The following is an 11,934-nucleotide window of genomic DNA, read 5'->3' on the forward strand; positions in this document are numbered from 1 at the left end:
GTGATAGGGGAGAGCACTGCTGTTGCTGGAGATGAAGGCGTAGGTCCAGCCCAAAAAAGCTCATCAGTGCTTTCAGGAGAGACAGACACTTAAAAGCCCAACTCCTCTTGACCTTCCCAAGAGATTTATGTCCCCAGGAATGTGCTCTTGCTGTCACCGTGGGTGTATGACACAAAGTGGTACATCTGCAGCACCCCAGTGACTATATAGGCAGGATTTGGGCAGCAGACATCTCCTTGGCTTGGGCACCATGGCAGCAATCAGCCCACAGCCCCTGGGAAGTGTCCTTCCACCTCCTAGTCCTGAGCATCTCACTGCGGCCGAGAGCTGCTGGGTTTTCTCTCCCCTGCCAGCTGATGGGCTCCAGGAGAAGAGATGTGGGGACAAAATGCAAGTTAAGAAGTCCCAAATTTCTATGTCATGGGACCTTCTGACTTTTCAAAATTCCTTTTTGTTCCAATCTGGAATGAAAACAAAGAAACTCAAAGCTGTTGTCTAGAGGTAAAATGCTCTAATAGGTGAAGGGGACCCTTCTACCCCTTTATTTTAAATTTAAGCACTAACCTGGCTTGTTACATCTTGAAACATCTGATGCTATCTTGCAGATCAAAGCCTCCTTGTTTGGGTTCTAATGAAGTGTCAAACTGTTTCCTTGCAACACTTTGATCTGCAAAACAAGATGTTTAAGAGCCCTACTAGCAAGGGCTCTTCAAGTTTTTGCGGCACTGCAGAGAAGTGGAATATTTGAGGTCTGATATTGTTTCACATTGAGACTTTCCAAGTTATGGCAGTTGATAGTGTGTGTTACTGTCACACCAGGAATCACATGAAAATAATCTAAAATGAAACAATAGAGAGCTGGAGAACCAAATCGATAATTTTTCTAACTGTTTCCAAAAGCAGTAGTTGGTTTTTTCCTCCCTTTTTCCAGAAGGCTCATTTCCATGGGAAATGTTATCAGAATCAATGTGAGCTCTCCACAAAATGTCAGCTTGTCTGAAAGATTTGCAGCAGCAAATTGTTTTGGGGAAAAAAAACCCCACAGTTCTGGGTGGTTCAGCTGGGGAGCGCTGCCTGCACTCCTGCTCCTTTGGTCTTGCTTTTCCCTGGCCCATTTAACCTGTGCATCGCTGCGTGAAGGCTGTCTGGGGGTGTCTGTGCAGGGATAGGTCTTGATTCAGTCGGGGTGGAGCTGCTCACGAGTCTCTCCCCACTCGGCTGCAGGCTCAGCGCTGGCGCAACGAGAACTATGAGAGGCCGGTGGACCTGGAGGGCTCCGGGGACGATGACCCCTTTGGGGATGATGAACTGGACGATGTCTACTCGGGCTCCGGCTCGGGGTGTAAGTAGCTGCCGGGACTGCTGGGGAAGGGTCCCTGGGGAGCCTGGCCATGGGTTTCGGCGGGACCGGAGAGGGGCTCGCTGTGGGATGCAAGGCAGGGGATCACCCCTTGCCCATCTCCGGAACCACCCTCCTGCTCACTCCTAGACAAAACCAAAGGGAACAGTCCCAAAGGTTGGGCTCAAGTGACTCCATTTCCCATTTCAGTCTCTGGTCCTACTGGATTAACCTTTCCCCAGCACGATAGCATGTGCCATTGTTATAGAGGTTTCATTGATCCCAGAGAGGGGCTTTGACTGCCACATGGGAATTTGCAGCCCTTGGTTTCTGCTGAGCCTGTAATCAGTCCATGCTCTCATTTTTTTGGGGGTGAGGCCAGGTGGGTGTGACCCTGGGAAATGCCAGGGCAGCAGCAGCTTCACCCTTTGCTCTTCTCCCCCTCTTTCAGATTTTGAGCAGGAGTCGGGGCTCGAGACAGCAGTGAGCCTCACCACGGACACATCCATCACGCTCCCCACCACGGCGGCCGTGCTGCCCATCACCTTGGTGCAGCCTGTGGCAACCCCCTATGAACCATTCCCTGCTGAGGACACCACCCCCGAACAGACAACCAGCATCTTGTATATCCCCAGCATGACAGAGGCACCAGTGATCCCCAGTTGGAAAGCAACCACCACCAGTACCACTGCCAGTGACTCCCCTACTACCACAACCACCACCACGACCACCACGGCAGCCGCCACCACAACCACTGTGGCTAAGACCACCACCAGCACCACCATGGCCACTGCCAAGCCCACCACTGTCCGGAGATTCCTGCTCCCTTTTGTCACCAAGGCAGCCACCACCCGAGCCACCACCCTGGAGACACCCACCACCTCCATCCTCGAAACCAGCACACCAACAGAGGTGGCCACATCACGACTTGTCCCCACTAGCACGGCCAAGCCCAGGTCCTTGCCAAAACCAAGCACCTCCAGGACTGCAGACCTCACAGAAAAAAGCACTGCCGTGCCATCCAGTCCTGCCACGCTGCCGCCCACAGAAGCCCCCCAGGTAGGAGGCAGGAACCCTTCTCACCTGCTAAAGGGCTCATGGGCCATGTTTGAAGCCAAGAAATGGTGATGGGAAGCTTTTTGGGTTAGATCCATCCTGAGCCAGTTGCTCAGAGGGAGGCCAAGCCAGGTTGGGCTCTTCCCAGCTCTGCGGAGAGTGGAATATTTGGGGAGCTGGAGAGGGGAGATTAAAGGGTGGGGGGTCTAGCATGGGCAGAGCATGGTGATGGGGCTGGTGCGAGAGCTGATGGGGGGCATCGAGGGGTGTGCCACACAGCCCCAGTGCCCCTGGCTATGCCTTGTCCAGCTGCTCCAGAGCAGCTTCCCCAGGCAGGAGGGGAGCAGGGCTAGGGGTACCACCACCCCATAGGGAAAGAGCGGCTTTCCTCTGGGTTTGGTGTCTGGGCTCATTGTGCCATTTCCCAACTCACAACCCATCAGTAGGAGGCCCAAACGCTCCGCAATTACGGCTTGACAGTGCCTTTCCGGCCCATCGGGTGTCCTGAGCAGGGGATTTAATCTGCTGATCCATCTCTCATTCAGAGCCCCTCAGGGGCCCTTTGAAAACCACTTTGACTGAAAGGTGAAGTGATTTGTCTAAACCAGTCCCTCTTTTCTGTGTACGTATATGTATGTATAGCGCTCTGGGCTCTCGCTGACCTTCAATTAATCTCTGTCACAAAAACGCCTGCTTGTGGGAAGCAGCGAGCCATGCGCTCGCGCCGGGGGCAGCGTGACATGGAGAGGGCTCCTGCTCGCCTGTCCTGGCTTCAGCCCATTGAGCTCTTTGCTCATCCCAATTTGTAACATCCTGAGGCAGCTGTGGAGGGAGCCATTTGCTCCGTGAAGGAGAGATCCTGGGGAGGTTTTGCTTGGGGATGCTCAGTGCAGTCCAGCTCAGCATGTGGACATGTAGCAGGTCAGGCTGCTGGGACAAGGAGGAAGGTCAGGGGAGATTTGGTCCTGAGGGAGCTGCAGGTGTGGGGGATGCCAGGAGGCAATTAAAAGGTCAGGGTTGGGCTGGAAGGGGGAGGGAGTGGCTCATCTGCCCAGCCCATGTTTGCTATCCAGGTTGGGTTCACCTGCTTGCCAAGGGGGCTTAGTCAGGGACCATGGCAGGGAGCTGGGCTGGCTTCATGTCCTGGGTGAGAAGGACCCATCTTCCTGCTCCTGCTCTGTGCCGCAGGGCTGCAACCATAAGAGCAGGATGAAGGGAGAAAAGAGAGAGGGAAGGGACCCCCTTGGGGTTCATCTGATGGCATCTGATCCTGACGCTTTCTACGTTGCTGTAGCACAAACGGTTGCATCACTTCATGTCTAGCAAGGAGGTATCTATCTGTGAGATGTTTTAGCCAGCCATCAGTCGACATTGGGGACAGAGAGCCCAAATGAGGATCTGGGATGTGGGGCTCTCTTTAGGGGAAGCTACGGGGAACAGGAGAGAGTTTGTGCATCTCGAGGGCACCTAGGATGGGGACAGACAAGAATGGTGCAGCTCAACCATGGTGACCTCAGCCTTTTGGTGACCATCAAGATGTGGGGTTGTGTTGCTTGCTGCAATATAACCGTCCACTTTGTGACACAGGGAAGGGACACCCCAAAGTTATCCCCCATGTTCCCTGCTGAGAGGGCCACCTTGTCATCGGTACTGTGATGTCCTTCCTCTGGACACATCAGAGCTGCTAGAGGCAGGAACTCCCCTTTGGTTCTTGTCCCCTGCTCCATCTTGTCCTTTCTCCCAGATGGAGCCAGGGGAGGTGACGACAGTCCTCGACAATGAGCTGGAGGTCCCAGTCAGCAGTGGCCCCAGCGGGGACTTTGAGATCCGGGAGGAGGAAGAGACGACTCGTCCCGAGCTCGGTAATGAGGTGATGGCTGTGGTGACACCGCCGTCGGGACCTGGGCTGGGCAAGAACGCGGAGCCAGGGCTGATCGACAACACGATAGACTCCGGTAACTCGGCCGCTCAGCTCCCCCAGAAAAACATCCTGGAGAGGAAAGAAGTGTTGATAGGTGAGACTGGAAGCCATGGGCTTGTGGGGGAAGAGCTGTGTGTTTGCGGGAGGGGACAGACAGCTGGGCTGTCCATGCCCCAGGAGAGGGGTCAGTCTTTGGCAGGGTCTTGAGGCAGCATCAAACCTGGGATAACCCACACTCACCTGCCAAAATAGCTCCAGGGCCTGTGCTGGGGGGTTCCCAGGGGTCTTCATGTCTTTGCCAGGAGAGTGCAGAGCTGTGCACAATTTGCTTTTGCTAAGAAGGGTTTCAAGGAAAAACAGGATGTTAGTGGAAAGATGTGCTACAGTGTTGGCTGAATACCATTGGCCACTCTGACTGCAGGGGAGGAGAGAGTTGCCCTGGGAGGGCCACTCGTCCCAGCCAGAGGGACATCAGAGATGGGGCAGAGGTGTCAGTGTCCCACTGCCAGCTAAAGGGAGCTGGAGGCGGTGGCATGGCAAAGCAGCTGTTGTTCTGGTGGTCTTCAGCTGAGTGTGGTGGATGCCAGCAGGCACCCAAATGAACAGCTCTTTGGGGGACTTTCTGCACCATCCTTGCATGAGGGTACAGCCTGTGCAGGGACCTCTCTGTGTGCCTGGGCTGCCTCGTACCAGTCCATTGCCCACCGTACAGCTGTAGGGTAGGTGCCTTCGGGTCCTACCCACCCTTCAGCATCGCTGCACTGCTTGTTGAAGCTCCTTGAATCACGCAATTGCATTAGCCCTTCACCTTCATTTTCAGTTTTCTTAACCATAGATTTCAGGAGAAAAGTTGCTTGCAAACTTGCAAAGCACAAAACCAAGCTGGAATCCAAAATGATCCCCCCCAAATTATTTGCACTGAAAGCCAGGCTGGGGCTGCGGGGCAGCACTGACGGCTGTGCCACTTCTCTGTGTTGCAGCGGTGATCGTGGGCGGCGTGGTGGGAGCTCTCTTCGCTGCCTTCCTGGTCATGCTACTCATCTACCGGATGAAGAAGAAGGACGAGGGCAGTTACACGCTGGAGGAGCCCAAGCAAGCCAACGTGACGTACCAGAAACCCGACAAGCAGGAGGAGTTTTACGCGTAGAAGGAGAGCCCGGCGTGCCTCGCGCTCCCTCCCTCCCCACTCCAAACTCTCCCTCCTCCTCTACTTCATCCAGTCTCTCTCTTTCTCTCTCTCTCTCTCTCTCTCTCTTTTTCGGATCAGACTGTGAATTTAAAAAGAAAAACCTGCAACAGCTAAAGGAGAAAACACATCTTTGGCATGATGAAAAGTCAAGTGCCCAGAGCATCGCCGAGTTCAGACCGAGTACCGCTGGCCTTTCTGCAGCGGGAGGGACAGGGCAAGGAGCCAACGCCAAGGAACCCGTGCCTGGGGAGTGCCCTGGCGAGTGCGAGATGGGGCGGTCAGGCTGCTGACGGCGGCTGGAGGTCACTGGGCTTTTCCCACCAACACAACAGACTCTGGGATCCAGACACCTTCTACCAGCCCTGGGGCGCAGGGGGGTTGGTTTGGATTTATCTTCCTTTTTTTTTCCCCTTTGGAAAGGAGGGAGGTTTCTTTCCTTCTCCCTTCTTTTTATTTTTTATTTTCTTTTTGAATGGGGTTGGTTGCTTTGCAGGAATTCCCTTGCTCCCTGCTTCTGTTTGAAGAGAGGACGCGACTCTCAAATATGCTTCGAACCTTGAAAAAAGCACAAGGGGCTGGAATACCTGATGCCCCAGGGTTTGCTCTTGGAGTGGAGAAAAATAAATAAATACAAACATGGCCAGTACGCTGGAAATGATCTCTTAGATCACCTCTTCGGAGAGTTTGTGGAGCAGCAAGAAGCCGCATTGGGGTATCTTGTGCTGCTCCCCTCCTGCCACCACCTCACTTCACTGCATTGCTGTGCACAGCCAGAGACCTTAAATCTATAGAAACTGTGTGTCGCCAGCTGCTGAGGGGTTTGGTTGAGAAGGGACCTTGCTTTTGCTGGGTTTTCACTGTGACCAATAAAACTCAGCTTGCACAGTACGACCAACAGCACTGGTTTTAAAACGGAGCGGAACGTTGCGTGATGGGGAGTTGGCAGGGAGAGGAGTTGGAAATGGAGAAGCTAAATCCTCTCCCCAGTACCTCCAAAGGGGATAACAAAGGTCTACAAGTTGTGAGACGCAGCATAAGAAAAGAAATGCAAAGCAGAGGCAATACTCCATCCCCTTGGGGGTCAGGCAGGGGTCCCTGCCAAGCCACTGGCACCCAGAAGGTGAGGAAGGTGAGGCAGAGCGATGGCTTTCCACCGGTCAGCCCCAGGGCAGGTCAGCTGCTGCTTCTCTTTTCTAAGACGCAGGATTGATGGTTTGCGTTTCTTTTGTTGTTGCTTAACTTCCCGTATAACCCATAGGGCCACGGATTTGCTCCGGGCACCCAGGAACCCGAGCTAAAGACCCTGGAAGCCATCATCACCCAAGTGCAGTGGTTTCCTCTCTGAGGCTACCTAAGGGGCAGAGCAGCAAGGCCTGATCCAGAGCCCAGCTGTGCCTTCTAGAAAGGCTAGGTTTTTCAGAGCAAGCTCTCTGCACAGAAAAGTCAATTAGATATTTCAATGAGTTGGCTTTTAATTAGCTGAAGCGCTATTTGCAATGCAGTCAAGGAGCTTTGTTTTCATGGTGGTTGCGAGCTCGATGGTGTCCCATGGAGACCTTGGCTTTGCTCTTAGAGCAATTTAAACAGGAAAATGGAAGAAAAATTGGTTGCTTTGACTCTCTTGCATTGTGAATTAACCTGCACAGACACAGTGACACTTTGTCCCCTCAGGGTGTTAGTGGATATAGGGATTTAAGACCCTGGTGGAGGCTACAAGACAGCAGCTCTTCTTTATGTTAGGAATTTGAGAGGCCAAATGCGCATATTTTATATATATATATATATATATACCCACGTACATACACAGTTATATATATATATGAAATAAAATCCCTGTAAATTTTCATTGCACTGCATATGGTGGCTGGATGGGACTTTGAGGTTGTGAAGATGTGAGGTTTGGGCTACGCTCCCTTGGGGTGCACAGTGCAGGGTCTGCAACCCAAACCACCAACCTGGTTTTACTTCAGGGTAGGGAGCAGAGCGCCTGCACACAGGCCAGCTCTAAAATCCCCATTTTAGAGATGTCAGCCCAAAAATCGTCCTTGTTTCAGTTCTTTTAGTTTGGAGAATATGGTCCTGTTGGATGTTTTGGATGGTGATGCTGAAAGGCAGATGGGTGTGTGTGTGTGTGCCCATTTCTTGGGTCCATCCTGGCTGCAGAGGATGAGGATGCTGTGAAGGGGGGACCACATGTCTGAAGAAACCTTGTGCCAACCTGGCTCCAAGAGACACTTTCTTTGACCTGCTCGAAGGGGAGAGTTTCAAGTCATGGGTTTGATGGTTTTGGGGTTTTTTTGGTCCTGTTGCGACTACACAAAGGGCCCTAGCTGTTGGGGAGTGGCAGAAATCAAGCCTCTTCATGATTTAATGAGTTGGGCATGGCAAGTATCAAGGCCACCCAAAATCACCATCTTTTAGAAAAACGTGGACTTAATCTTTTGAGCTTGCATTAAAAAAAAAACCTTCCCAGCTTAATCTTTAAATGCTGCTTTTCTTAGCTGCTTCCCTAATCTTCTTCATTCAATTTTTTTCCCATTTAATAGTCTGAAGTTCTATAATACAATTTTTTTATTCATTCAAGCTTAACCTCAGTTTGCTCAGCTGGTGTTAAGTTGTAATCCCGGCACTTAAATCTGTTACAGTTTCAGAGTGAGGAAGGCTGGAAATGGGAGGGAGAGAGAAGGCTGGGCAGCGCTTTCTCTTGCAGTAATTAAAAGTATGAGACAACCACGTGCAAAAATAAGTGAAGGCAATTAAACTGGTAATCAGAATTGACCAAAGTCTTACTTCATTGTACGTCTGCTGCTTCCATGTGTTTGCTGTATTGCTCTCTGCCTGGAGAGGGGATGTGAGCTCAAGGAGAGTGTCTTTTGGGCTTGAAGCCCACCTTTATCTGGTGATAAATCATGATGGAGTCTTCCCTGTCACCTCAGCTCCCCAAGCACACCGGGCTAGTTGTTGGAATTGATGCTTGGAAAAAAAAAAAGCCTTGTCTTGCTGGAGGATGGCTGATCTTGTGCCTCCCTTGTAGGGCAGGGGGTGGTGGGATGGAGCTGAATGTGGGCTGTGTTGTTTTGGGAAAGCCCAGCTCCAAAAAAACCTCAGATACCATCAGTACTCTATTACCAGAGCAATGGGAATGGGTAAAACCCCAGTGAAACCCAGATGCAAGATGATGCCAGGGTCTGTAAGGGGGGGGTGGTGGTGGTGGGGCTGTAGTGTGGCCATCCTCGAAGCTGTGCATGGCACCATGTGAACGTGATGTGTTGCAGCTCTTGGTCCTGTGCCAGGAGGCAGTGCCGAGCCCGTGGCTGTGCCGAGGGTGGCCAGAGGCAGATGGTGGGCAGCGGGGCGCAGCTGCTCCCTCCAGCAGGCGCTCTGCACGGGCGCACGTGTCTCGCCGCTCTCTGGGGCTTTTGAGGGATTCCTGGTGTGAAGACGGATGGGGAAGAGGTGAGAAAGCACGGGGGAGAGGAATAAAAGCATCTTTTCTCAGCTGTTGATTTGGCCACAGAGGAAGTTTTTAGGAAAATTAACTCCAATAGTAGCTTGAGCATCTCCCACATCATCCCCTCCCAAAGCCTGCCAGATTTGGCATCGTCCCCCTCTGCACAAATTCAGCCCCTTCCCCAGCCTGTGCATATCTATGAATGGCTGCAGTCTGCCAGCTGGGGCAGTGCCCAGATGTGCTTGTCCTTCCAGCTGTGCACCCCGAGGACATGGGCGGCCATGTGGGCATAGAGGAGGACTTTTCCACTTGCTTTTCCATTTCTATTCTGCATGCTTGTGTATGCATGTGATACACCAGAGCTGAAGGAAGCCTTTGCCATACCAGTTTTGTAATTTTAGGAGAGCTGCAATTGCAAGGCACGAAAGATGGCGTCAGCTCCTCTCCCAGCTCTGCTGGTTTTCAGTCTCTCCCTCTCTGCGGTGATTTGCAGCAGCCAATGCCTTGGAGGAGAATGATAAAGCAGCCAGTGACTCCTGGGCCACATAAATAAGGAGGAGGCAGGAGAAGGAAGTCAAAGGGAAGGGGGGGAGGGGGGCAGAAAATCTGTGTGTGAGTCCAAACGAGGGGCTGGAAGCAGGAGGATGGGAAGAGCAGGAGATGGAGTTGGACCCAGGTTTTGCAGGGCTGGGAGTGAGTTGCCCCCTTCCTCCAAAAAAATCTCTTTGATTTTGGACCTTTGAAAAATAAGCAGCAGGACCCTGCGCTGGGAGGGATCCCGCTGCAGGGAAGGTGATGGAACTTGGAACTGGGCTGGATGTGTGCCGTGGCATGCTGGTTTGCCTCTAAATTTCCCATTCCCTCCCCATTTTGCCTGGTGGGTGCTGAAGGTCCCTGTACAGGAGCTGCTTTGCTCCACATGAGCCTTGGCTCCTGGTCCCCAGACTCATAATTCAGAACTATCCGACCCCTGCCACGAGTCACCAGCATGGAAGCTTTAACGGGAACAAAACCATTAGCTAAAAACAAGAATGGAGTTTTTAATTATTTTTTTTTCCCCCTCAACCACCCTTTTTATGATTATAAGCGTTTCTGGGCTCGGAGGTTTTCTGTGAGGCTCTGGCAGCTCCTAAAGTGACATTGAGTTTTCAACACTGAAAGGTTTATTAGAATAACTGGCGTCTCGCTGGGCACCTCGCCAGCTGCTCGGCCAGGCTGGAGGCTGCGGCAACAGGGATGGGTGTGGCGTGCGTGTATGTATGTATATATATGTGTATGTAATTAATATATATGTATATATGTATATACGCGTGTGTGCAAAGCACGCACGCGTGCACGGGTTCAATGTAAACTCTGCACCTAATGAGGAGGAGGGGGGTTTATCAGCCAGCATCATGTGCTGGACTCTGCAGCCCTTGGACGCCATTCCTCTGCTGCGGGCTGCAGGATTTGGCCCCGCGCTGCTGGCTCCTTCCTTCTCTCCCACTCTTTGCCCTCTCATAGCAAGGGCCTGATCCTGGCCACCTCGGCGCTGGGTTGGGGTCTGCCAAGGTTGGGGATAAGGAGCCTTTTGCCGACTGCCGCATCCCCGGCCGAAGCTGAAGCGGAGCCTGGGATGCTGGCGAGGCAGCCAAAGCCCCGCCGAGGCTCCGTGTTCGCCCTGGTTTGTCCCACGTACCTTGTGCCTGCAGCTCCGCGGACGTATCCACACCCAGTCTCTATAGAGAAATCTCAGTCTGGCGTGTACAAACTTCTTTGTTTGGGTTTTTTTTTTGTTTGTTGTTGTTGTTTCTTGGGGTTTTTTTACTATTATTTTTATTTTTGGGAAAAAATCACCCTAGGAGATGCCCAGGTGATGCCCAGGTGTTTTTTTTTCACCCCACGTTCCAGACAGCTCATCCACCGCATCTCCAAAGACCTCAAGGGTACCAGTGACTTTACGTGCATAAGCTACCCCTGTTCTGGGTCCCCCTGGTCTAAGTCATGAAAGTACAGCTGACAATCAAACCAGACAGAACTGCTGACTTTAGAAAAATATATACCCATTGCAGTTTGATAGAAATACTTTTTAAAATCACATGCTTATCTCTCACTAACGCTCATCACCATGTCTCCGGGATAAATCGCCACCATTGGTCCTTCTGTAAATAAACATGAAACATTCTTGTATAAATTAAAAAAAAAAAAAGAAAACAAACAAACAAAAAATCCATTGATATATGTCCAAAAAAATATCCCTTTCCAGAAGATTTAAATAATTCAAAGAAAAAGAAAAGCCCAACAAGTGAGCCCCACTTAACTTTTTCTTTGGAGCTGATTTAAATTCCCAATAGGAGAATGAAAAATCTTTAACAATAGAAGAAACTGCAAGTGTTTTACCTTTCAATGAATATGGGAGGGAAAAAATGCATGTAAATATTTTTAATAGGAAACATATCTTAAACAGAAATTTTTTTTGTATGTACATAACTCTTCTAGAGTTTAGTACTTAAATTGCTTCATAGTGTCTGTTTAAAAAACAAAAATAAAATAAAATAAAATGTTTGTTAATTGTTTTTGTTCTTACTCAATGGCCAAAACTTTAAAAATAATAAAGACGACTATAAAAATAATCTTTGCCAATGGATCTAGCACTGTAACGGTACTGTCTATTTTTTTTAATTATTTCTGTGCTGTGCCCATTTATAAAAGGAGAAAAAAAAATAAAGTCATTTAAACATTGTCTGCCCAGGGCCTCGCCTGCTTTCTTGCTGCGGACTGCCTGTCCCCGGGTTTTTGTCATGCTAGCGTGCAATGAAGGTGAAGGGAGAAGATCTCACTTGTTCTCGGGGCTCGATACCATCAGGTGAGGGATGGTGGATAATTAATGGTCTCCATGGCAACTCTGCAGCGATGCTGAGGAGCCAGCAGCAGCGTGGACCACCCCAGTTGCGCCTGTGCTGGACCATGGGGGAGGTTTGGATGCAGGGGTTGCTGCA

At 51.0% G+C, this 11,934-nt stretch overlaps 1 protein-coding gene across 1 annotated transcript in view; it reads left to right on the forward strand.

Annotated features, from left to right (window-relative positions):
- Positions 1-11,678, forward strand: part of SDC3 (syndecan 3) — a 49,411-nt gene extending 37,733 nt beyond the window's left edge. Inside the window, exons 2-5 of the mRNA XM_087761025.1 lie at positions 1,225-1,342; positions 1,791-2,398; positions 4,140-4,410; positions 5,297-11,678. Of these exons, the coding sequence (XP_087617151.1) occupies positions 1,225-1,342; positions 1,791-2,398; positions 4,140-4,410; positions 5,297-5,463 (1,164 nt within the window). The 3' untranslated portion in view covers positions 5,464-11,678. The remainder of the gene's footprint in view (positions 1-1,224; positions 1,343-1,790; positions 2,399-4,139; positions 4,411-5,296) is intronic.
- Positions 11,679-11,934: the final 256 nt, after the last annotated feature.

This window comes from Nipponia nippon, unplaced genomic scaffold (assembly GCF_047370975.1).
Source record: "Nipponia nippon isolate SJK-2023a ecotype South Korea unplaced genomic scaffold, ASM4737097v1 scaffold_23, whole genome shotgun sequence".
Classification (NCBI taxonomy): domain Eukaryota; kingdom Metazoa; phylum Chordata; class Aves; order Pelecaniformes; family Threskiornithidae; genus Nipponia; species Nipponia nippon.